Source organism: Pongo pygmaeus, chromosome 6 (genome assembly GCF_028885625.2).
Source record: "Pongo pygmaeus isolate AG05252 chromosome 6, NHGRI_mPonPyg2-v2.0_pri, whole genome shotgun sequence".
NCBI classification, from domain to species: Eukaryota; Metazoa; Chordata; class Mammalia; order Primates; family Hominidae; genus Pongo; species Pongo pygmaeus.
In genome coordinates this window covers 85,846,552-85,873,074 of record NC_072379.2, presented here as the reverse complement: position 1 = coordinate 85,873,074, position 26,523 = coordinate 85,846,552, and the positions used below count along the sequence as shown (strand labels likewise).

The window sequence follows — 26,523 nt, the reverse complement described above, 5'->3', positions numbered from 1 at the left end:
CCAACATTGTGTGCTTTTAAGAGAAAATAAAAAAATGGGGGCAGTCTCTTCCTTATGATCACAATTTTAATAGTTTTGAACTTTTTTAAATTTAAAGAGTTTTTAGTTTTTAATTTCTTTAAATCTTTCCATTGTGTAGGGTTAAATAATATATGATGTTGCTGTATGGATTTGGAACATGTTATCATTCCTTAATTCATGAATATCTCTTCTAATGTTTATATTCATGAAGAAACAGACTTGTTAAAAAAAAAACCATGAATAGTTTCATTTATTATGAAAGGTGTGACAGATTTGATTGATTACAGCATGGGAAACCAGCAAAATAATTCATTGTATTCTATTTTTATTAAAGCAAAAAATATATGTACTTTTTGTTTTCTCTAATTAGGGATCCTCAATTCCTGAGTTAGCACATTCTGATGCTTACCAGACTAGAGAAATATGCTCCAGTGGTAAGTTATATAAATATCTGTAATGTTTGTAGTATTTGTTTAACAAGTATTAGTTTTTTGGGGACTGGGGTTTGAATTTTTTTTTTTAACAGCAAATGATTTTCTTTATTTTAGATTCTGGATCAGACTGGGGTCAGGGAATTTATCTTACACACAGTCAGGGATTTGACATAGCATCAGAAGGCCGAGGAGAAGAAAGTGAAAGTGCAACAGATTCCTTTCCAAAGAAAATAAAGGTACTAAAAGATAGATACCTTTTATTAACTCAGCCAGTGTTGTTTCTATGTTGAACATAGCAGTTCGTTAGAAGTTATATGGTGGGATCATTTCTGAAGAGAGAATTGCTTAGCTAGAAGGAATCTGAGAGATGTATTTTATTTCCATATTTCACAGATAATAAAGTAAGAGATAAATGATGATATGTATGAAGACTTTTTTTCTTAATAATTCTTATTCCTGATGTATTTGTTTGCCAGAATTTTTAAAGTCGTCTCAAAGAGTAGAAGTTATAGCCCATGTATTTATTTTGGTCAAATCAGTAGCTTATCAGTAAACCTAGGAAGAGTACATTAGCCAAACAGAAGGAACTTAGAGATGAGAGCTATGGAAAGTCATGGGCCATCTGCTGGGGTTGGCTTACCCCTCCACAGGAAGAAGGCATTCAGTAATGTTGGGCTGGAGTTTTCTCTCTGCAAGCTATCTTGCTTAAAATGTATTTCTCTTTGTATGTCTAATTTTTCAGTCTGTGAAGAAGTTGTCATAATTCTGGCTTTTGTGTTTTGGTTTCCAGGGATTACTGAGAGCTGTCCATAATGAAGGCATGCAGGTGCTTTCTCTCACTGAGTCTCCCTATAGTGATGGAGAGGAACATTCTATTCAGCAGGTTTCAGAATCTTGGCTAGAAGAGAGAAAAGCTTACATCAATACAATCTCATCTCTAAAGGATTTAATTACCAAGATGCAACTGCAAAGAGAAGCTGAGGTACCCAAAGAATACTATGCATTTAAATCATTTTATGTATTATTTGAACAATAATAATACATTATAAATTAAATTATCTTTTATACATATTTTTGCATGAATAACTATATATATGTATTTTCACACTTGAAACTCAGCCAGAAGCAGTGCCTCACGCCTGTAATCCCAGCACTTTGGGAGGCCGAGGTGGGCGGATCACCTGAAGTCAGGAGTTCGAGACCAGCCTGGCCAACATGTTGAAACCCGTCTCTACTAAAAATACAAAAATTAGCCAGGCATGGTGGTGGGTGCCTGTAATCCCAGCTATTCAGGAGACTGAGGCAGGAGAATCACTTGAACCTGGGAGGTGTGCAGTGAGCCGAGATCATGCCACTGCACTCCAGTCTGAGCAACAGAGTGAGACTCTGTCTCAAAAAGAAAAAAATAAATAAATCAAAGAAGTACACATGCTCCTAGGCTTTTAATTATTTTTCTTTGTAGATTAATATTTTTAGAATGTTTTTAAAACATGCTTATTTGAAAACTAACTATCGTTATATGTACTTTGCTAGGTTTATGATAGTTCTCAATCTCATGAGAGCTTCTCAGACTGGCGAGGTGAACTACTGCTTGCCCTTCAACAAGTTTTCTTAGAAGAGCGTAGTGTTTTACTAGCAGCATTTCGGACGGAGCTGACAGCTCTAGGTACTACAGATGCAGTTGGTTTACTAAACTGTTTGGAACAGAGAATACAAGAACAGGTATAATGAAACTTCATTTTAAACAATACTTTAATAGAAATAAGGAAATGACTATTGATTTTAGAGTCTTAATTTAAGTATGAAGGTTAAGATTTCAATAGGAGCCACTATGAATATTTAAAAAAAATTATTGTAACTATTTTAACGTATTATGTTAGAAAGTAAGAAAGACTGAAAGTTAATGAGCTTATTTTCTAACCTAGGAAATTAGAAAAAGAGCAACAGAATAATCCCAAACAAATTTGAGAGAGTAAATTCTCATTATTTGCACTGGTTACGTTCCATAAAGTTGCTCTGAACATTGAGCGGTCATTGCTCCTAAGGGAAATACAAGGTTAGGTTCCTGTAAGCCTTTGGTCACAACATTTTCATCAATCAGTACATAACCTTGTCTATATGTGATTCTATTTTAAGGCACCTTATTTACTATATATTATTGATTGATTAACCTTGAACACCACGAACAGCACTATAACTCATGCCTGAAAAAAACTTGTCTGACACACATATTTTCTCCTTAAGGCACATCACAGCTTTCTTGTACTTAGGAACACCATAAAGCACTTCAGCACTACTTTTGGGGGCCATTCTAAACAGTGAAATCACAAATAAAAGGCACAAAAATTTGAAAAGTCACTAAATACTCTGTAAAAAGGACATTTGACTTCAGCTGGGGACACCCACATTGGACCATTTAAATTTTTTGCTGCTGTATGCATTTCTGTGAAAGACCATGAAAGCAACACAACAACGGATTTGGGAGTTACAAATACATTTTAGTGAGAAGGCAAATCTGCAAATGTGGAATCAGAATAATGAGGATTCCCTTTAACGAAGAAGACGACGTCAATAGACATGCTGGTACAGTAGGATAAAATGTTAAAAGTTGGACATTTGAACTTTTCTGGAGAATTGGTCAAGCAAAATGATAAAGCACACATTTTAAAGTTAGGAATGAACTAAAGATATACCTGAGATATAAAAATAATAGAATATTATGAATAATTTCATGAGAGTAAACTTAAACACTTGGGTGAAATGGACAGATTTTCTAAAAAAAAATTCACTTATGAAAACTCTTTCAGTAAGAAATAGAAAACCTCCAAAGACCTATTACTAGTAACAGAATCAAATCAATAGGTAAAAATCTACTCATAATACTTAACACCCAGATCTTGTTTTTTAATATATTCTCCACTGGAAAGAACTAGGACTTCTTGCAGAACTGATGATTCTAGGAATGGACCAGGGAAAGTACAAGGTGAGCCTGGAACATCTTGTTTTGCTGGCAAGTAAGGAATTGTTCAAAGAATGAAGGGAACATGTTGAAAGGTCACAGAAGCCAGCTTGAAGGAGCTCCAATTGGCCAAATTCTAGAAAAATTTAAACATTATATTAAATGATAGTGACAAATTATAAGCCAAAGAGTGAAATAAGAACTCATGAGACCATACTGATATAAATAAATGAATAAATATATATATATAAATAAATAAATAGTATTACCATGGAATGACAGCTAGTAAATGTAGAAGGAACAATGAAATTAGGAAATCACCCTTTATTAAACACTGTAGGGTTAAATCACCCTTTATTAAACACTGTTCAGGCAATAGTTCGCAACAGATGCTAAAACTAGTGTGAAAAGGTTTGTTAAGAAAGTATATTTACATAGTCTCAAAGTAAATCCCCAGAAAATGTTTAATTACCAGGGAAAAGCAGTAACTTTACAGTGGAGAACCCTTGCAGATACCACCTTAACCAAGTGATCAGAATTACTATTACCAGTAATGGAATAGACATCATACAGTTCCTAATGTGAAGGGCACAATGCCACTTTTGTAGTGTTTTTGTCAAATGAATATTCAGAGTCTACTCTTGGGGAAATACCAGACCAAAACAAATTGAGAACACTACATCTATCAAAATAAAAAATAGTGACACCAAGTACTGGAGAGGATCAAAAGAAACTGTCTCATAGATTGCTGGTAGCAATGTGAAATGGGAGGGCAATAGTCAAAAACTGGAATGTTCTTTGACAGGGGAATGGATGGACAAAATGTAGTACATCCATACAATGAAATATTACTCAGCAATTAAAAAGAAACAAACTATTTATGCCTACAACCACTTGTATGCTATATAATGCTCTTAAAATGACAAAATTATAGTAATAGAGAACAGATCAGTGGTTGACGGGTTAGGGTTAGGGAGAGAGTTTGACTATAGAGGAGTTTCTTTGTGGTGAGAAAACAGTTGGTACCCTGATGGTAGTGGTGGTTACATGAACCTCTCTATACATGTGATCAAATTTTGTAGGACTACACACCAAGAAAACTAATGTGAAAACTAATGAAATCTGAATAAACCCTATAGTTTAGTATTGTACTAATACCATTTTCCTGGTTTTGATAATATACTATGGTAATGCAAGATGGTATCATTGGGAAAAGCTGGCTAACAGATACATGGGAACTTTAGCTTTAATTAATTCAAAATAAAAAGTTTTTTAAAATTGAGGAACGTACAACAAAATAGCCTGTAGTCTTCAAAAATTCAAGGTCATGAAAGACAAAGAAAGACTTAGGAATATCACTTTTTTTCTTTTTGCTGTGAAGTACATTTCACAAAATTTGAATAGGCTCTGTATATCACATAATAGTATTGTAGTAATGTTAATTCCACTTTCGCTAATTGTAGTTATGTAAAAGAATGTTCTTGTTTTAAGGAAATACACTCTGGTATTTAGAGGTAAAGGAGCATTTGTCTGCAGCATATCCTCATACATTTTGGAAAGGAAAAATAAGAAAATTTTTTAAAAAAGAAAATTTTAGTATGTGTGTTCCATTCATTCTTCTTCAGATTTCTTGGTTGTTAATTGTATTGCCTTTACATCGCTCTTCACTTGATTTTTACCTTCCCTTGTTACAGGGTGTTGAATATCAAGCAGCTATGGAATGCCTGCAGAAAGCAGATAGAAGGAGTTTGTTATCTGAAATTCAGGCACTGCATGCACAAATGAATGGTAGGAAAATTACTCTGAAAAGAGAACAAGAGAGTGAGAAACCAAGCCAAGGTATGTTGTATGACAAGCTCATATGGTTACACAAATAGGTGAAAAGATTTCACTTTGTTTTCTTTCTTATTAAGTTAAAACATATTTTCTCGGTCACATTTTCTTCTCATTCTCATAATGTTAAGGATACAATCTATATTAATTACTCTAGGGGTTAAAGGATTGTCTAATTGGTTTTAAACAGCTACGTTGACTTTAAAATAAACTGCCATTCCCCTGATCAGGTTAAGCCCATTGGGTTCATTCTTTTTCTTTATTTTAGAGCTGTATGTTAAGAAAACAGTCTTTCCAATCATAAAACAGAAAATACTCTTCAGAGGAAAATCCACAATGCATGTAACTAATTATTTTTTAATCCTTTTTAAAAAAAATTGTGAGCCATAACATACAGAAAATTACAAATTGCAAATATGCAGTATGACATATTTTTAAATGAGTATCTATGGAAACATCACCCATGTGAATATAGCCAGTATCCCAAAAGCCCCTTCTCCCAAGCGTATGCTCCTCTGAGTAACTTAGAGGTAATCACTGTTCTGATTTTTCTTTAGTTTTACTATCTGTTTATATATTCCTAAAACATATAAGTTTCAAGTTTTTTTCTGTTTTTGAACTTTATCAATCTGTATGTATTTTTTGTCTTGTTTCTTTCACCTCTCTGTAACATTCTTCCAAAATTCTTCCAACATTCTTCCAAGTTACTGCATTTTTTAAGTTACTGCATTCTTCCAAATTAGTAGTAGAACATTCTTCCAAGTTACTGCATTTATCTCTAGTTCATTCATTCTTGTTACTCTATAACTCTATGACCCTGTGTAGGGCCAGGCACGGTGGCTCACACCTGTAATCCCAGCACTTTGGGAGGCTGACGTGGGTGGGTCACGAGGTCAGAAGTTTGCCAAAATGGTGAAACCCAGTCTCTCTACTCAGCAATTAAAAAGAAACAAACTATTTATGGCTACATAAATGATTTTCAGAGTGAAAATCATCCCTTGAATCACCTAAATCCTAAAATAATGACTACCTAACTAACACCTGGGTAAATATGTCTCCAGACCTTTTCAATGTGCATGTGTACATAGCTTATATTTTTCATAAAAAAGGAATCCTGATACGTATTTTATAACATGCTTTTTTTCATTTAACATACTGAGGCATTTAAAATTTTCAGTTTGTTTTTATTGTAGCAAACATGTAGCAAGGGTTTGGTTGGCTTTCAGTGGATAAAAGGACAGTATCCAAAGCGGGGTTTGAATTTCCCACTTCTGGGAACAGAGTCCTATTAAAGTTCCAAGGGGCTATCTGCAAAGGGGTGCTGAACAAAAGATATCAGCAGTGCTCATCATTGTAGTAACTTGGGTAACTCCTCCAAGTACTTTGTGTGACTATCAAAAATCTTTGGAATTTTTTAATGTACATTCTTGAAATTCTGAATGTACAAATATGAGTTCCATTTAAAGTTTTTTTTTAATTTTAAGTCTTTCATCCATTAATGTATTCTCTTAAACTTTTATCCTTATATATTTATAGTTCTGAAATCTTGGCCACTAGCACTGTGAGGAAAACATGCCTGAAATTTATTTTTATACATTACCAACCCTTTTTGTTTGTTTTTTTGAGACAGGGTCTCACTGTCACTGAGGCTGGAGTACAGTGGCATGGTCTCAGCTCATTGCAACCTCCACCTCCCGGGCTCAGGCAATCCTCCGGCCTCAGCCACCTGAGTCGATGGGACTACAGGCACATGCCAGCACGCCCAGCTAATTTTTGTATTTTTAGTAGAGACAATTTCACCATGTTGTCCAGGCTGGTCTTGAACTCCTGGCCTTAAGCAGTCCTCCCTCCCACCTCAGCCTCCCAAAGTGCTGGGATTACAGGTGTGAGCCACCATGCCTGGACTGCATTACCAACTCTTGGGATTATAATTTTTCATGTTTCCTTTAAAGTAATCTCCCAAACTACAAATCAGTTCTTATCAACAAATATTTATAAACCAAATATGAGTTGCTTGATTATGTTTTAAATATTAATCATGTTCTGTGTAGAACTCTTGGAATATAATATACAGCAGAAGCAGTCTCAAATGCTGGAGATGCAAGTAGAGCTCAGCAGTATGAAAGACAGAGCAACGGAACTGCAGGAGCAGCTGAGTTCTGAGAAAATGGTGGTTGCTGAACTGAAGAGTGAGCTTGCACAAACTAAATTGGAACTAGAAACAACACTCAAGGCACAGCATAAACACCTAAAGGAATTGGAGGCTTTCAGGTGTGCCAGGCTTCCTTATTATAAACATGTAACAAGGAATGGGAGTAATTTTGTCATAAATACTGTGCAAATATAGAAAAATATAACATGCATGATATTTAAATAGCATGCAACTGTTTTTTTAGGAAAAACTGTAATAGAAAAAACTCTAAATGTTTCCAAATGATGAACTTATGATCATGATTATAGCATATTCTCTACTGTGACTTCAGTTCTGTGTGAGACTTGTATGAAATATAATTTTGACTTTGACCTTCATTTTACCATCAACCAATTTGAAGTGATATTTATGAACACAGTAGAATTCATGATTGAGTGAGCTAAAATATGCAAAATATTCGAAAAGACAATGCTTGTTAAAAAAATATATTTCTTGGTATAAATACTGAGATATTCTGTTGCCAAAGACACGTTACAACTAGTCGTTTTTATATTGAACATTAGCTTCATACACAAATAGACATGGTGATTCCCATGTTCAGTAAAAGACAAAAATTTTATTTACTTTTTCTTTCTTTATTTATTTTTTTTTATTTTTATTTAATTGTTTTGAGATGGAATCTCGCTCTGTCGCCCAGACTGGAGTGCAATGGCATGATATCGGCTCACTGCAACCTCCACCACCCGGGTTCAAGTGATTCTCCTGCCTCAGCCTTCTGAGTAGCTGGGATTATAGGCACCCGCCACCATGCCCGGCTAACTTTTGTATTTTCAATAGAGACAGAGTTTCACCATGTTGACCATGCTGATCTCGAACTCCTGACCTCAGGTGACCCACCCACCACGGCCTCCCAAAGTGCCAGGATTACAGGTGTGAGCCACCATGCCCAGCCAAAATTTTTATTAATATTATTTTATAACAATAAATTGCATAGTTGTTTGCATTGATAATTAATAACTAATAATTGTACTACTAGAAAACAGTTAATTTCAAGCCAGGTGTGGTGACTAATGCCTGTAATCCCAGCACTTTGGGAGGCCAAGGCAGGTGGATCACCTGAGGTCAGGAGCTCGAGACCAGCCTGGCCAACATGGTGAAACCCCATCTCTACTAAAAATACAAAAAATTAGCCGGGCGTGCTGGCATTCACCTGTAATCCCAGCTGCTTGGGAGGGTGAGGCAGGAGAATCGCTTGAACCCGGGAGGCGGAGGTTACAGTGAGCCAAGATCGCGCTATTGCATTCCATCCTGGATGACAAGAGGGAAACTCCGTCTCAAAAAAAAAAGAAAAAAGAGGGCCGGGCGCGGTGGCTCACGCCTGTAATCTGAACACTTTGGGAGGCCGAGGCAGGCGGATCATGAGGTCAGAAGATTGAAACCATCCTGGCCAAAATGGTGAAACTCCATCTCTACTGAAAATACAAAAATTAGCTGGGCGTGGTTGCAGGTGCCTGTAGTCCCAGCTACTCGGGAGGCTGAGGCAGGAGAATTGCTTTAACCCGGAAGGTGGAGGTTGCAGTGAGCCGAGATGGCGCTACTGCACTCCAGCCTGGCGACAGAGCAAGACTCCGTCTCAAAACAAAACAACAGAAAAAGAAAGTTAATTTGAAATGAACCCCAGTCAAGAATCTTTTAATAGTTTATATTTTCCTCTTAGCTAGTTTATTATATGCCTCAACTTATCAGTGGAAGCTGTTTTTCTCTCTCTCTCTCATTATATGCTTCGTCAACATAGCTTTATGGAAGTTCATTTGTCTTTCTGACTTAGGTTGGAAGTTAAAGATAAGACAGATGAAGTACATTTGCTTAATGACACATTAGCAAGTGAACAGAAAAAATCAAGAGAGCTCCAGTGGGCTTTGGAGAAAGAGAAAGCCAAGTTGGGACGCAGTGAAGAACGGGATAAAGAAGAACTTGAGGTACTGTTATCTTTGTCTTTAAATGTCTGGAAAATCCAGAATGATAAAAGAGAGTCTTAAGACTTTCCTCCATCTAAAATGTCAACCTTAGACTTCTTAATAAGATATGGTAAGTTGTTCACTGTGCATTGAATACTACATAATGTTATCTAAGCCGTATTATGAGGAAATGCTAATGGAGTGGTGATTGGTTTTTTTTGTTTGTTTGTATGTTTTGCTACATCCAAGGATGCATATAGACTGCTCTGCTGCAACATGTTTTGGGCATGTGAATTGGTACACACAGATAAATATGGCAATCCTGTCAGTTTAATACAGAGGTAGTTTTGGTTCCTGTTTTCTCCTAGGGAAGAGGAACAGGGATACTTTTCTGGAGCCCTCACTGCTTAAGAACATTTAAAGTGAACATTGGCCCTTTTCAGAGAGACACACCCCTGCTTTGCAAGGCTCTCAGCTCAAGGCAGGCGGTACTACTACATGCAGTATCTGCTTTTAATAGAGGTGGAGTTGTCTCACTGGCTCAGAGCTCTTCTAGCCACGTAATCCTAATTCTCACTCACTCTGTGCTGAAAAACAATGTGTTGCCGGCATTTTTGCCCGATTTTTTATTTTTAATGTCTACTGTGTTAGCCTCCAGGCAAAGAGAACTCTGCCCGGCTGGGACATGATATCTCCCTAGGTACCAATTATAGTTTTTTAACCATTAAAAGTTTATGTATATTTTGAGTTATTTGCCCCTAACCTTGCTTTCCTTATAAGCCCTATTATTTTTAGCATGTGATACTGCAAAACACAAGGTTTTTCAGGAACTCCTATCACATTATATCAGGAACTTTTATTTTTTATACAAATTTATTAATGTGCACAGGAATCTTATCAAAACGTTAAGATCTCCAGGAACAGTTATATTTTTAAAGGTTGTTGTTCTTATAAGAAATGTACCCTGCTTCATATTACTTAGTGAGATTAAGATTTTTTAAGGAAAGTATTATCTTACCCTTCTTTTATTTATATTTCATGATTATGCACTAACTACTGAACATTTAAGTTAATAAACTAATCAGTTCTATTTTCTAATACAGATACTACCAACATAGTATTAATAAAGGCATGGTTGTATACGTATAAAGTTTTTTTTGGTTTTTGTTTGTTTGTTTGTTTGTTTGTTTTGAGTCAAAGTCTCGCTCTTTTGCCCACGCTGGAGGGCAGTGGTGCAATCTAGGCTCACTGCAACCTCCACCTCCCAGGTTCAAGCAATTCGCCTGCCTCAGCCTCCCAAGTAGCTGGGACTACAGGCACGTGCCATTGCACCCAGCTAATTTTTTTGCATTTTTAGTAGAGACAGGGTTTCACCATGTTGGCCAGGCTGGTCTTGAACTCTTGACCTCAGGTGATCTGCCCACCTCAGCCTCCCAAAGTGCTGGGATTATAGGCGTGAGCCACCACGCCCGGCCAAGTATTTTTAATAATATTAACAAGTTCTTAAATTTGATTTTCTTGTACCAGGATCTGAAGTTTTCACTTGAGAGTCAGAAACAAAGGAATCTTCAGCTAAATCTGCTTTTGGAACAACAGAAACAACTACTGAACGAATCCCAGCAAAAAATAGAATCACAGAGAATGCTATATGATGCCCAGTTGTCAGAAGAACAAGGTCGAAACTTAGAGCTTCAAGTACTTCTTGAATCTGAGAAAGTTCGAATTCGGGAAATGAGTAGTACCCTAGATAGGGAGCGGGAATTGCATGCACAGCTGCAGAGCAGTGATAGTACTGGGCAGTCTCGGCCACCCTTGCCCTCAGAGGACCTACTGAAAGAGCTGCAGAAACAGCTAGAGGAAAAACACAGTCGCATAGTAGAATTGTTAAATGAGACTGAAAAATATAAACTGGATTCTTTGCAAACACGACAGCAAATGGAAAAAGATAGGCAGGTTCATAGAAAAACACTGCAGACAGAACAAGAGGCCAACACTGAGGGACAGAAAAAAATGCATGAGCTCCAGTCCAAAGTGGAAGATCTTCAGCGCCAGCTGGAAGAGAAAAGACAACAAGTTTATAAGTTAGACCTTGAAGGACAGCGACTACAAGGAATCATGCAGGAATTCCAGAAGCAAGAACTAGAACGAGAAGAAAGACGAGAAAGTAGAAGAATTCTGTATCAGAACCTTAATGAGGTAAACTGACAGTTTCTTTTTAGATATTTTTAAGGAAAGTACTGCAGCCCTTTGATCATTAAATTTTGATATTGGATTAAATTACTTAAATAGCTGTATGTAAATCACTTAAAAATGAAATCTATAGAAGTTTATTGGATATAAACAATAATTGTGTTCCCTTAAGATAGACTGTGATATGCTGTTCATTTATAGTTATTGTTTTTTTATTCTGTCCAAAATTGCCAGCCAACCACATGGAGCTTAACCAGTGATCGAACTAGAAATTGGGTTCTTCAACAGAAGATAGAAGGAGAAACAAAAGAATCAAACTACACTAAATTGATTGAAATGAATGGAGGAGGAACCGGCTATAATCATGAATTAGAAATGATCAGACAAAAGCTTCAATGTGTAGCTTCAAAACTACAGGTTCTAGCCCAGAAAGCCTCTGAGAGGTTAGACTTTTCTGCCTGATCTTTGGGAAAGTAGTATTCTTAGGCTGGGTAGACCCCATGCCTCTTTGACAGCTAGCCAAGGGTGGGGAATTGAAATTTTAAAGGTAATGCATGTTTACATTAGGAGGTGATATTCTTTAACAGAACTCAAATGTCTGAAAACAACTATCTAACACTTTGACCCAGGGAAGAGAGCATGGGATATAAGGAAGAAGTGATAGGTGAAGTAGAACGTCGCCTGCTCTGTAATGTTTGTGGTAGTAAACACCCCCAATTGAGAAGGTATGTTTTGACTTTTTGTCTTTTTCTTGAAGACTACAGTTTGAAACAGCAGATGATGAAGATTTCATTTTGGTTCAGGAAAATATTGATGAAATTATTTTACAACTACAGAAATTAACTGGCCAGCAAGGTGAAGAGGTAATACTTTTTAAAAGTTATTTCTAAAGCATTGAGAGCAAAGATTTAATAGAAACTGGATCATTTGAAACTTGCAGCATATTCTTTATACTCTTTATAGAGTTTTATTTGTATCTTTTCATTTATTTTAAATATGAATAATAATGCTTGCCTTCCCCCAAGAGAAGATAATGAAAGCTTAGGGAGGAAATTAGCTTTCATTATTGTTACTGAATAATTATGTTGACCTTTTACTGTATGGAGACAAGCTTCCTGAAAGAGTGATCTGGCTTCTATCCTCTCTACTCCATGAAACACCCTTAGACTCCTACCAGTGTCTAAACAATTGACTAATCTGGTGAATCTTTTCAGTTTATTTCTTGGCTTCTTTGTAGCATTTGATACTTTTGACCTGTTTTATTTTCTTAAAACCCTCTCTTCCCTTGCCTGTCATGTCAGTATTCTAGCATTTCTTCTGCTTCTTTCATCAGTTGCCTTTATGGTTCCTCTTCCTACCCTCTTCCTTCTTTTCTCTAACCTATAACTATGAAAACTCACACAGTCCAACACCCTGAGCTCTCACTAGACTTACTTATTAAACAAATACTTATATTGAACACTTATTCTGTGCCAGATAGGTTCTGGAGATACAGTGAACAAATCTGACTAAAACCTCACCCTTATGGAACTTATCTTTAGTGGACTGTGGTTCTAGCCTAGAATTCTGTCCTGTGTTCCAGGTTTATATCTTCAATTCATTACTAGACATTTTTCCTTGGGGAAATGTACCCCATAATGACCCCTTAGGAACCTCACAAGCACATTCCAAACTGAACACCATCTTCCCTTTCTACTTCCTGCTCCAGACCCTCATTTCTAGTCATGATATCGCCCAGTTTAGAAAGCTGAAAGTCACCATAGACCACTTTCCTTCACCCTTATCTGCACGTCTAGACAGTCACTAAGTCCTGTCCCTCTTACCTTCTAAATACCTCTCCCACACACCCTTTACTTTCTGTCCCTTAGTCATTGCCTCCATTCAGGCTTTCAGCATTTCTTACCTGGCTGTTGAAACAACTTCCTGATAGGTCTACCTGACTCGAAGATTATATCTTCCATAATTTCCCCTGCTTTGTACATTACTACCAAAGGAATTTTCCCAACACATAAATTTTGTGTCATATTTTTGCATCAAGCCTTTCACGACCCTCCATTGCCTACATTTAGGTCTGTTATTCATAAAGTGAAGCAATCTAGACTTACCAGGCAACCTACAACACCCCGAAAACAATACACACTCGCTCAAGCCTTTGTGCCTTTTGCTTAATATGCCCTTCCTTATCTTTTCTGCCTGGTAAATATCTACCTATTACTGAAGACTCAACTCAAGCACCAGTTCATGAATTCTGTTGCTCTCGGTGCCTATTCACACTTTATATGCATTATTCACATCCATTTGTGCTTAAGTGACCTTACACCATTTTATTTTTCCAGCCCAGCTTGGTGTCCCCAAGTACTTCTTGCGGCTCATTGACTGAAAGACTACTGAGACAAAATGCTGAGCTGACAGGGCATATCAGTCAACTGACTGAAGAGAAGAATGACTTAAGGAACATGGTTATGAAGCTGGAAGAGCAGATCAGGTGGTATCGACAGACAGGAACTGGTAGAGATAATGTATGTCCATTTTTAGCATCTCCATATATGAGAATTAGTGCATGCTTATCATTTCTGCTATCTAGTTCAAGTTTTAATCCTGTTAATGTAAAACTATCACACGCCTGATTCTTAGTAGGATCTGTAGAAAATTTTATAGGGATGACAATAATAATATTATTACTAAGTTATAATAATTACTGTTATTTATTGGAAACCATCTCTGTACTCGACTCTGGGTTGTATACATACAGAATCTCTAATCCACATCCACCTTATACCTGAGAAAACTGAATTGAAGTCATAGTCAAACCAAGATACATGTATCTCCAAAGCCAGATACTTTGCTATCTAGGGACCAACGACAGATACACGAGATGTTCAAATGTGAATCCTGACTGTTCTGTTCATTTACTTATCAGTTATTGTGTTCATGACTCAAGTAAAAGGTTCGGTTAAATTACATCTTTCAGTCTGATAAATTACTCTGAGAATTTGCTTAAAATTTTTCCATTTAAAAACAGGTATAAAATTAATTGCCAGTTTCCATAATCACCCAATATAAAGATAGAAAAGACCTGTAAGACAACTGTGTGGTTAAATACATGATAACACATTTACGTGCCTTTTATAGAAATCCACTTATTCTGTACATACTGGCTTGTTTTTCCCACTTCTCCAGTACACTATTTCAGGCACAGGCTCAAAATTTGGACCCAAATGGTCTGTTGTTTCTCTTGACTTTTTTAGTTCAAAGCTCTGCTAATCTGCTAAACCTTCCCTGTGGCCAGGCTTTCTCAAGGACTTTTAGTTGTAAAACTAATGTACTTAGCAAAGGACCATGTACTTAAGAGTTAGTGTATATGCGTAATGTCAGTTGAGATTGGCTTTGAACTTTGTCTGGGTGGTGTTAGAAAGTTGAGACTGCATCACCATGCAGATATCTTTTTAATATGTTTAGCTCAGACTTTTCTTCAGAGACTTGTTCTTAAAAATCATGTAAGTAGGCTGTGGTCTTTGCAGTCTTCCAGGTTTTCATTGAATGGTGGTGCCAACATTGAAGCCATCATTGCCTCTGAAAAAGAAGTATGGAACAGAGAAAAATTGACTCTCCAGAAATCTTTGAAAAGGGCAGAGGCTGAAGTAAACAAACTGAAAGCTGAACTAAGAAATGACTCTTTACTTCAAACTCTGAGCCCTGATTCTGAACATGTCACTTTAAAGGTAGGAGATATCTCCCATCTAAACATCACAGCTGGTTCTATGTTTTTGCCTTCTTTCATCTCTCACTGACCTTAAATAAACAGTCTAAAGAAATTTAGGGCCTGGCACAGTGGCTCACGCCTATAATCCCAGCACTTTGGGAGGCCGAGATGGGCAGATCACGAGGTCAGGAGATCAAGACCATCCTGGCTAACACGGTGAAACCCCATCTCTACTAAAAATACAAAAACAAAAAAAAGTTAGCTGGGCGTGGTGGCGGGCACCTGTAGTCCCAGCTACTCTCCCAGGCAGGAGAATCGCTTGAACCCAGGAGGCGGAGGTTGCAGTGAGCCGAGATCGTGCCACTGCACTCCAGCCTGGGCCACAGAGTGAGACTCCGTCTCAAAAAAAAAAAAAAAATGTAGGTAGTATTCAGGTTTTGTCTCTAGGTCTTTTTATTCAGTCTTTGTCATGAATGCAGGTCACAGAGGTTTGTGGAAAGGCATGCCCAGGACTGGGACCAAATTAACCTTTATTAATGGTCACAGTGGCAGCATCCTGGGCTCATGGTTCCACTTTCCCTGGTTTCATCCCTAATAGACCAAAAGAATGTTATCTTTTCAACTTCTAACAAAAGCTCTACTATTGTCAATGTTAAGCGCATCATACTCTGTAAAATGGTAAGCCCTCTGAAAAGCCTCTCCAGTGACTAATAATGACTGTTGCTAAAACGACCTTAATCAGTCAACATAAAATTCAAAACAAAAAGAAAAACTTTTGGAACATTTATTCCAGTTTATGACTCTGAAGGGATAGAAAACATTAACATTTAAAAAGTTAGATTAGGCCAGGCACTGGTGGCTCACACCTGTAATCCCAGCACTTCGGGAGGCCAAGGTGGGTGGATCACTGAGGTCAGGAGTTCGAGATCAGCCTGGCCAACATGGTGAAATCCCATCTCTACTAGAAATACAAAAATTAGCCAGGCATGGCGGTGGGTGCCTGTAATCCCAGCTACTTGGAAGGCTGAGGCAGGAGAATTGCTGGAATCCGGGAGACGGAGGTTGCAGTGAGCCAAGATCACGCCACTAAACTCCAGTCTGGGTGACAGAGTGAGACTCTGTCTCATAAATAAATAAATAAGTAAATAAATAGATTAGTGACCTAATAAAAATAGCTCTGTACAATTAAAAAAAATTGGGATGACAAAAATATTTGCAACTAACATGATTAATGAGAGCTAAAACCCAAAAGAAACAAGAAGCCTAACTATCATATTAGTATTCAGACTCCACTGACTAATAGATGCAAAAGTGTAAAGGTTAATTTATCTTAAATTTCAACTTTGCTGATAAAGTAGAAAACAGTGATAGGATACCTGCTGTTTTACTACTACTACTACTACTGACCACTACTTGTTAAAATCTAGGTTATTTTCCCCGAGAGAGCAGGTTGAATGTTTTCTTAATGTCTACATTCTTCTCTTCCTTAAATATAGAGAATTTATGGTAAATACTTGAGGGCAGAAAGTTTTCGAAAGGCTCTCATTTACCAGAAGAAATACCTGCTGCTGTTACTGGGTGGGTTCCAGGAATGTGAAGATGCCACCTTGGCCCTGCTTGCCCGGATGGGGGGGCAGCCGGCTTTCACGGATCTAGAGGTGATCACCAATCGCCCAAAGGGCTTCACCAGGTTTCGGTCGGCCGTCAGAGTATCCATTGCAATTTCCAGGTAAAGACTTGAAGGAAAATGCATTTTACTAGTAGACTCTCTAAAAGGATTAGTTCTTTTTAATTCTCCGTCTATTCTTTGCTGGTTATACTCTATATTTGTATAGTAGGAGGTATGTGCCATCACTGAAGCATGTCTGCTTTTTTTTTTCTAGGTTTTCATTCATTTAGCAGGAATACTGGCAGTGTATATGTAGATTATGAAAAGGGACTTCCTAGGTCCAGGCAGCTAGGTCCAGGCAGCTGGTGACTCAGAGCTGGCCTATCCAGTCACGGCTGCCTTTTAGAAAACAATCTGGGCCAGGCATGGTGCCTCATGCCTGTAATCCCAGCACTTTGGGAGGCCAAGGCAGGCAAATCACAAGGTCAGGAGATCGAGACCAGCCTGGCCAACATGGTGAAACCCTATCTCTACTAAAAAAACAAAAAATTAGCTGGGCATAGTGGCAGGCACCTGTAGTCCCAGCTACTTGGGAGTCGGAGGCAGGAGAATCACTTGAACCTGGGAGGCGGAGGTTGCAGTGAGCCGAGATCGGCGCCACTACACTCCAGCCATGTGACAGAGTGAGACTCTGTCAAAAAAAGAAAAAGGCCGGGCATGGTGGCTCACACCTGTAATCCCAGCACTTTGGGAGGCCGAGGCTGGCGGATCATGAGGTCAGGAGATCGAGACCATCCTGGCTACGCTGAAATGCCGTCTCTGCTAAAAATACAAAAAAATTAGCCGGGCGTGGTGGTGGGTGCCTGTAGTCCCAGCTACTCGGGAGGCTGAGGCAGGACAATGGCATGAACCCGGGAGGTGGAGCTTGCAGTGAGCCAAGATCGCACCACTGCACTCCAGCCTGGGTGACAGAGCAAGACTCAAAAAAAAAAAAAAAAAAAAAAATCTGAATAAGTCCATGAACAAGCTCACACATGTAAATAAATAAAAGATTATAAAATTTAAAAATGTGGTTGACAAATTACTTCTTAGGCTGGCATACATTCATTTTCTTCATTGCTAAGATAACCCACTTTTGGTGCCCGGCTATGGAAGGTCATTTCCTAACTGCATTCAAGTCAGAGGTTAGCCTTTAGGGCACTGGATTTTTGCTAGTGCTTTTATTGTTCTTTCTCTAGTAATTCCAAGCAAAGAACTCTGGTATTCATTCTGTCTGTGATTGACATGGAGCCAAGACTCAAACTACTTTGAGGACCTGGCCCACTACAGTCTTCTGACCTGGTTATATGCATACAAACACCAAGGCTTCTCCATGCATCCCCCTCCCTTTTAGGAAGCAGACAGAATCTTAAAGGAATTTTGCTTTTTAAAGTTCTTTCTGTTAGGTCACATCTGATGCTGCTTTTTAAATTATTTTTTATTATTTTTTATTTTTTTTGAGACAGAGTCTTGCTCTGTCGCCCAGGCTGGAGTGCAGTGGTGCGATCTCAGCTCACTGCAAGCTCCGCCTCCCGGGTTCACGCCATTCTCCTGCCTCAGCCTCCCAAGTAGCTGGGACTACAGGCGCCCACCATCACGCCTGGCTAATTTTTTGTATTTTTAGTAGAGATGGGGTTTCACTGTGTTAGCCAGGATGGTCTCGATCTCCTAACCTCATGATCTGCCCGCCTCGGCCTCCCAAAGTGCTGGGATTACAGGCATGAGCCACCGCACCCGGCCTATTTTTCTCTAAAAATATGGCACAGTTTTTTAATTGGAAGCTGTCTGAGATCACCTAGTCCAGAATCTCATTTCACACTTGAGGAAACTGAGGCAGGAAGAGGTTACAAAGCCAGTAGTGATAGAGCTAGGACAACCAGCCCAGTCTCCCAAGTCTCATTCATGCTGGCTCTGGAAACAGGAGCACAAGTTTTATCTTACTGTGGGCCTTAGACCCTCCTTGCTTCTGATATTCCATATTGTAGTCTCCTGGTTTCATTTACTCTTCCTCACCTTTCATTTCCTTCATCACCTTGTATAAAGTAAACCAAGGTAAGTGCTGGTAGATGCATTGATGAAAAAATATATAATCCTGCCTAAATACCTAAAGGCAGCTCACTTTCTAGTGGGGAAGACTAATATGCACAGAACTTAGAATATAATAAATAAATGGGAGGTCACAGGAGTTAGCTAGTAATTTTGATTAGAGGGATCTAGAGAGGCTTCATGAGAGCAATGTAGAAGTTGTTACTGACATACTTCACTCTGCCCCACTTTTTCTTATCCAAGATTATGTTTATCATATTTTGACCCTCCTAAGATGGAGCCTTGGAACTGATTCAAAGTAAATCAAAACTGGTGCTCCAAAAGCTCCTTGGGCCAAGATGGGGCAGGTGGTAACTTGCTGCACCTGGTTCATGAAGCTAACACTCCCATTCCTTTTGAAACCAACATTTTTTTGTCCCTGATCAAAGGGACAAGAGCCTCACCCACCTTGCAGCATTCCCAGCACATTCTTATTGCCAATTTAAGGGTCTTTTTGTTCTCTTCTTATCTCATCTGCCCTTTATTCTCTATTCTTTTTTCATTACTTCTCACCCTTTCTTTGCCTATCTGCTTTTCCCATCTACTTTTGCCTTCCATCTCCTTATACCCCATTTATCCCTCAAGTTGGAACCTGATGCTGACAATATAAGAGACCTCTAATGCCTCTTGGGAAGGGGATGAGAGAATCTTGAATCCCTGTTCTTCCGTTCCAGTTGATTTTGTCACAAAAGGCATTGACATAGTTTAATTGGGCAATTGTGAAATTTGACTTTTGTTCTATGTTCATATTTAAATGTGTGATGTGATTTTTGTAGGAAGTGTATATACTGTTTATAGATGGGCTGTGAAATTTTATCTTGGAATCTTTTTTAGAATGAAATTTTTGGTTCGACGGTGGCATCGAGTCACAGGTTCTGGTTCCATCAATATTAACAGAGATGGCTTTGGACTGAATCAAGGTGAAGTCAAAATAGCATATTTTCTTATGTTTATGACTCTCTAAATCAGAGGTCCTCCACCCCCAGACTATGGGCCATACTTGTCTGTGGCCTGTTAGGAACCAGGCCACACAGCAGCAGGTGAGCGGTGGGCATTACTGCCCGAGCTCCACCTCCTGTCAGATCAGCCGTGGCATTAGATTCTCAAAGGAACACAAATCCTACTGTGAACTGCACATGTGAGGAATCTAGGTTGCGTGCCCCTTATGAGAATGTAACTAATGCCTGATGATCTGGGGTGGAACGGTTTCATCCAGAAACCATTCTGGCCCCTTTGGGTCCATGGAAAAATTGTCTTCCATGAAATGTGTCACTGGTGCCAAAAAGGTTGGGGACCGCTGCTCTGAATTACTGCATGTGTAATACTTACCAAGTAATGAATTCTGGAAGCAATGTTTTCCAAAGACAAAGCCCTTATAACTGCCAAAACTAGGTAACTTCACTGTTTTAAAGAAGGTAATAATATCTGATTTTCATGGAGAACTTAGTCTGCACCAGGCCGTGCTCTTTTCATGTATTCTCCCAATCCTATGATATAAGTACAATTTTACTATTCTCACTTTTAGATGAAAAATCGAGGCATGGAAAACACATGTCATTTGCCCCAGAATGGCCAGTAGGGAAGTGATGGAACCAGGACCAAACACTGGCATTCTGGCTCCAGAGCCCACACTCTCCATAACTGCATTTAAGGCACAGTTCAAGACAGGATTGCTGTTAGTCATATGGAAGAATTAGGAAGTTTTCATAATTTAACAATATTCAAACAAGTTTCTGAGTTTACCAAGAGGTTGTATAATAATGGTAACAGCTAAAATTCCTTCTGTCTACACCTAGAAGTGGAAACAAACTAGGGCTTGAACATTTCTGGCAATAAAGATGAGGTCCGAATCTGGGGAGCACACAGAGGTACAGAGGACACAGCATCCCTGTGCTGTGTATTCATAGTAAACCACCTTTACATACTCTACCAGGAGCTGAGCATCCGAGAGAGGGGAAATAGATTTGGTACCCTACACAAAGTATTTTGAAATATCATTACACTGAAACAGCTGAAATTTGTACCATAATGAGTTGTATTTTATTAAAAGTTAGCAAATCTTGGTTTCAAGTCAGTAGAGTGGAATGTTTACATTGGTCTAATATTTTTTATCCACATCATTTCCCACAAACCACACCCACTCACCTCTCACCTCTCATCTATTTAGAGCTAAGGTCTTTAAAGAAGAAAATATGCCAATTAAATAATTTTCTTTGAGACATAATTCCAGATATCAGAAATACTCATATTCAAAAGTAAACAAAATAACATTTGAAAGCCAAATTTTTGTTTGTACTGTTTTCTCCTTTAGCAAGAATAATAGAAAATGACTATAAATAGGAGATGGTATAATATAGTATAATAGTCTTTTGAGCAGTTACCTATTTTGTAGAAATTTTTTAAGGGCTTGGGATTTTATTTTTCTTTACAAGGAATATTTTGGGTTACTTTAGGTGCAGAAAAGACTGACTCATTTTATCATTCTTCTGGTGGGCTGGAGTTATATGGAGAACCAAGACATACTACGTATCGCTCAAGATCAGATCTGGACTATATTAGGTCCCCTTTACCATTTCAGAATAGGTAAGAATTTGAGAAAACCTGCCTGGAATTGTTAAATGTATTAATATTTAACAGAGAAAAATGGACATTTTTAGGGCTTTGACTTCTTTGCATTGAGATAGACATCTTTGTTATATATAATTTACATAATATGACCAGGTGCAGTGGCTCACACCTATAATCCCAGCACTTTGGGAGGCTGAGGCGGGCAGATCATGAGGTCAGAAGTTCAAGACCAGCTAGTTCGAGACTAGCCTGGCCAACATGGTGAAACCCTGTCTCTACTAAAAATACAAAAAATTAGCCGAGCGTGGTGGCAGGCACCTGTGGTCCCAGCTACTCGGGAGGCTGAGGCAGAAGAATGGTGTGAACCCAGGTGGCGGAGCTGGCAGTGAGCTGAGATTGCACCCCTGCTCTCTAGCCTGGGCAACGGAGCAAGACTCCGTCTCAAAAAAAAAAAAAAAAAACCACACAAAAAAATTAGCCGGGCATGGTGGTGGGTGCCTGTAATCCCAGCTACTTGGGAGGCTGAGGCAGGAGAATCGCTTGAACTCAGGAGGCAGAGGTTGCAGTGAGCCGAGATCACGCCACTGCACTCTAGCCTGGGCAACAAAGCAAGATTTGGTCTCCAAAAAAAAAAAAAAGTACATAACCTAAGGCTTAATGTAAAAATGTAAAAACCAGTGTTTAAATTTGTAACTGATTTCCAAGGGTGTAGTAAACAAAGCTGACCAAGTGTTATTTAGTATATGCTATGGTTAGATATTGGGAAAAGTATTGACTAAAATTGATACTCTGACCATTATGAAAAGCTTCTCTTCATGACAAGATACATTTATACATACCCAATTTATTGAGACCTCTGCCACAAGCATTGTATTGTACATTCTTATGTTGACTTAGTAGCATCTTTGAATTCATTGGAGAGTTGTCGCTTTCTCATCCCAAGCTCCAAAGCTGAAGCTTGGGGGATATACATTATGTGTGTACAAGTGACCCACCTTTTTGGGGAAGGGAGTGGAGGCAGGTTGGTAACTTACATGCATATTTCTGGATAACTTGATTCATGTACATATTTTTAATCCTTTAGGTACCCAGGTACTCCAGCTGATTTCAATCCTGGTTCTTTAGCATGTTCTCAGCTTCAGAATTACGATCCTGACAGAGCCCTAACAGATTATATCACTCGGCTAGAAGCACTGCAAAGACGACTTGGAACTGTACAGTCAGGTGCTCTAAGTTTAACCACATCTTGGCAGCACCACAGTGCTAGACCCACAGCTCCCCTTTCTTTGAAATTCTTTCACACTCATCATTAGGATAATCAAAGCTTCCAGTTTAGTGCATGAGCCATTAAGTTAGCCAAAGCTTAAACTCTTGTAACCAGCAGAGAAACTGACTTTAAATAATTTAAGTGAAAATATGATTTATCACCCCAGATCCCAGTCCTCCCAAAAATGATTTCCTACTATATTCATTCAGCGGACTGATGACACAAAATGCACAATGAGCACCAGTGTGCAAGGTACTCCGAGTCTACAGAGCCTAACTGGAGAACGTATTCCTAAGTAGTGCATGGCAGAAAGTGGTAAGGCCGTGCCGCAGCACTCCAGCCTGGGCAGCAGAGCGAGAGACCCTGTCTCAAAGAAAAAAAAAAAAAAAAAAAAGAAAGTGGTAAGGCATGCAAATCGGGTGGAGTTAAGGAGGAAGCACTTACTTTAAGCACTTAATGTAACCATTATCCCTGCTACTATATTGTGCTTTTATGTATCATCAAAAAAAACTATCCCATTCAAAATACTTTGTAAGGATGCTTTTATTTTTCTTTGTTCAAAAACAAAAAACAATTCATACTTTAAAATAAAAGTGGATTCCCTGTTCATGGAAGGAAAACCTCTTTTCCCTATCTTACTTCAGTTCACTCCTGATTCAGAGACTTTGAATCATTGAGTAGTTTATCTCTTCCTTCAAGAAATCATTTGTTTAAACCCAAGCATCTTGTAGTAATAGGAAACTTTTATTATCATAGCTGAGTTTGTTTGTTGGTTTGCCTTGGGTTGTTTTGTTTTGAGCATCCAAATTTCACAAGACCCAGATTTTGAAGACCAAAAGATTTTTCAAAAATGTATGAGGTATAGAACATTCAACTTTGAGAGCACTTTAAAAAAACTCTATAAATATTAGTCTCACCTACTTTGCTATAGAGCCAGTCATGGTGATTTTTACATGTATATTCAAAATCTCTTAAAAGTCAGCTTAAGTATATGGGCTGGGCGCAGTGGCTCATGCCTGTAATCCCAGCACTTTGGGTGGCCGAGGCGGGTGGATCACTAGGTCAGGAGTTCAAGACCAACCAGTTCGAGACTAGCCTGGCCAACATGGTGAAACCCCGTCTCTACTAAAAATACAAAAATTTGCTGGACATGATGGCACGTGTGGGTAGTCCCAGCTACTCGGGAGGCTGAGGCAGGAGAATCGCTTGAACCCGGGAGGCGGGGGTTGCAGTGAGCCAAGATCACACCACTGAATTCCAGCCTGGGCAACAGAGTAACACTCCATCTTGGGGGTAGCGGGGAGAGACTCAGTTTAAGTATGAAGGGGACATTTTAAGGAAAAAAAGGGCTTTAAAAAAATGGAGAATAATAATAATTTCCTTTGTGTGAAGTGTGAACTCTGGTGGGTCTGATACAGGTAGCAATGTAATTTGAAATCAGTTGAATTTCCTGTTTTTCTCTCATAGGTTCAACTACTCAATTTCATGCTGGCATGAGAAGATAATCCTTTGAAACATCATTAATTGAAGTGATTTTAAACAGATTTCCTTTTGTAAATCAATGATTCTTTTGTGCTTTTGTATTGTGAATATTCAATGGGACCAATATGAACACAGCTTATGATTGTATACAAATCCCTTGCCAGCACATGAAAACAAACTGGAACTTGTATATATAAGCATTGTGTATGTATTCATGCACAATAATTATCGAATTACCTGTATATTTGTGGAATGCTAATTTAAAACATTAAATTATAAACCTTGTGTATTTATCAAATGGGTGAAAAGATTAAACTTTTACGCATTACAATACTGCTGAATGTGTAGCTCGAGGTGTCCTGCACTTTTCTTATAAGGCTACTGAAGTTACATGTTTTGCCTAATATAGTCTACTGGTGATGAAGACAGATAATATCACTTGTAGAGACCTATTTTTGTATAATGGTAGAAGTTTTGAATTTTATGGGGTATTTTGTCAAGTACTGAAATAAAAATGACCACCATTTTCACCACACTGTATTTGAACCTTCTTCATTTTTAACTGAGCCATAGTTCTTGGTACATAGCATCTCATTACTTATGTCAAATATGTAGGAGTGAGAGATTCAGAGAAAGTTGTCCTAATATTAGAGTTAATACCGTTGAAAGTTTTCCATGTGTCTTTGTATCAACTTTACATCTACATCGTGTTTTTTTAAAGCTATATTGGTATTTCATGATTAATCAATATTTACTGTATTACAGTTAGTGTTGTTTCCAAAGATGTGTTCTAACAAATCCATGGCCCACTAAAAAGATGAAGAAATCATTAACTCAAAAGATCCTAATCACATTGCAGCCGAATTAAACAGTATGTATCCCTGTTGTCCAAGCCAAATTCAGACTGGGAGGCTCTCACAGAGATAATACAAATCACAATGTTATTTCTCATCTGGAGTCCTCCCCAATAACATGGCAACTCACTAAAACAGCAAGAGGACTAGTATTTGATGCTTACATCCGGAGGATATTGTCTTATTATTTGATGTTCCATGATTTATACCAACACAAACAGGCATGGTAGAAAGTTGTACATTCTTGAACATTTCTAATTTGTCATCCCTCGGCATGTGTGGGGGATTAGTTCCAGGATCCCCCCTTGGATACTACAGTCTGCGAATGCTTAAGTAAGTCTCTTATAAAACAATGTGCTATTTGCAAATAAGCTACACACATCCTCCCGTGTACTTCAAATCATCTCCAGAGTATTTGATACCTAATACAATGTGAACATTATGTAAATAGTTGCTAATACTGTATTTTTTTATTGTTGTGGGGTTTTATTTTTAATATTTTGAACCTGCAAGTTGGTTGAATCAGAGGATACAGAACCCACAAATACAAGGAGCCAACTATACTTAAATTTTCCACATTAGAAGCTGGGTTCCAATAAGAGGAATTCTAGAAACAAACGTACTCTAAAGCAGTTAGTTGAAGGGGCAGGTTGTGGGTAAAAACCTTTTTCAGCTAGCATGGCTTGCCATTCAAGGCCATTCTGCTCTAGGAGACAGTAGAGAAAAAAAACAGATGGACAAATGATCTGATCAAGCTGAGTTCATTGCCATTGTTTGACCACCACGCCTCCTTATGATATTAGGCCTCTGCAATCACACTTGTTTATGCACCTCAATAATAATTAGTCTGTGATTAAAAATGAAATCTGTTAAGTGAAGTCTAAAACTATTCACTAAACATTAGACTAGCCTTATCTCGGGGTCGTAACTAGATACTTCAAGAAATCTGTAACATCTGTAATATGAAAATATCTGAGATTTCTATTGACAAAATCATGGATACTGCTAATGCTGCCCAAATTCATAAATGAAATAAATACTAAATTGCAGTTAGAAATTAGTGCAAATAAAGATGTAATTTTTCTCCACCCAAGTTCCTGGATTCCCTAACTCTGCTCACTGAAGCACATACTTTACAATTCATGAATACAGGACTGTATTTTTTCAAAGAGAATTTTAATGTGAAAAATTAGAGATTCTGCCTTCACAATTAGAGTTTAACATGAGTCTTCCAGTGTTTGTTTTAAAAAGAACTGTAATATACATAAAGCAAAATATTTTAGCATCACCTAGTGAAAACAGATGATGTGGTATTTTTTCAGCCATCTCATATAGTTAGGCCCCGAGTTTTATAATTTGAGATAAGTTG

General features: G+C 38.2%; 1 protein-coding gene across 8 annotated transcripts in view; it reads left to right on the top strand.

The window, feature by feature from the left end:
- The window catches only part of AKAP9 (A-kinase anchoring protein 9), a 166,820-nt gene extending 141,985 nt beyond the window's left edge, over positions 1–24,835 (top strand). For all 8 annotated transcript variants that reach the window (XM_054493903.2, XM_063667569.1, XM_054493902.2 and 5 more), the window contains 17 exons: positions 392–455; positions 570–691; positions 1,246–1,437; positions 1,989–2,177; positions 5,109–5,253; positions 7,299–7,518; positions 9,228–9,378; positions 10,885–11,553; positions 11,782–11,990; positions 12,305–12,410; positions 13,884–14,066; positions 15,069–15,269; positions 16,747–16,979; positions 19,818–19,903; positions 21,437–21,566; positions 22,636–22,775; positions 24,286–24,835. In XM_054493903.2, the coding sequence (XP_054349878.1) occupies positions 392–455; positions 570–691; positions 1,246–1,437; positions 1,989–2,177; positions 5,109–5,253; positions 7,299–7,518; positions 9,228–9,378; positions 10,885–11,553; positions 11,782–11,990; positions 12,305–12,410; positions 13,884–14,066; positions 15,069–15,269; positions 16,747–16,979; positions 19,818–19,903; positions 21,437–21,566; positions 22,636–22,775; positions 24,286–24,323 (3,078 nt within the window). In that variant the 3' untranslated portion in view covers positions 24,324–24,835. The remainder of the gene's footprint in view (positions 1–391; positions 456–569; positions 692–1,245; positions 1,438–1,988; positions 2,178–5,108; positions 5,254–7,298; positions 7,519–9,227; positions 9,379–10,884; positions 11,554–11,781; positions 11,991–12,304; positions 12,411–13,883; positions 14,067–15,068; positions 15,270–16,746; positions 16,980–19,817; positions 19,904–21,436; positions 21,567–22,635; positions 22,776–24,285) is intronic.
- The last annotated feature ends 1,688 nt before the right edge of the window (positions 24,836–26,523 follow it).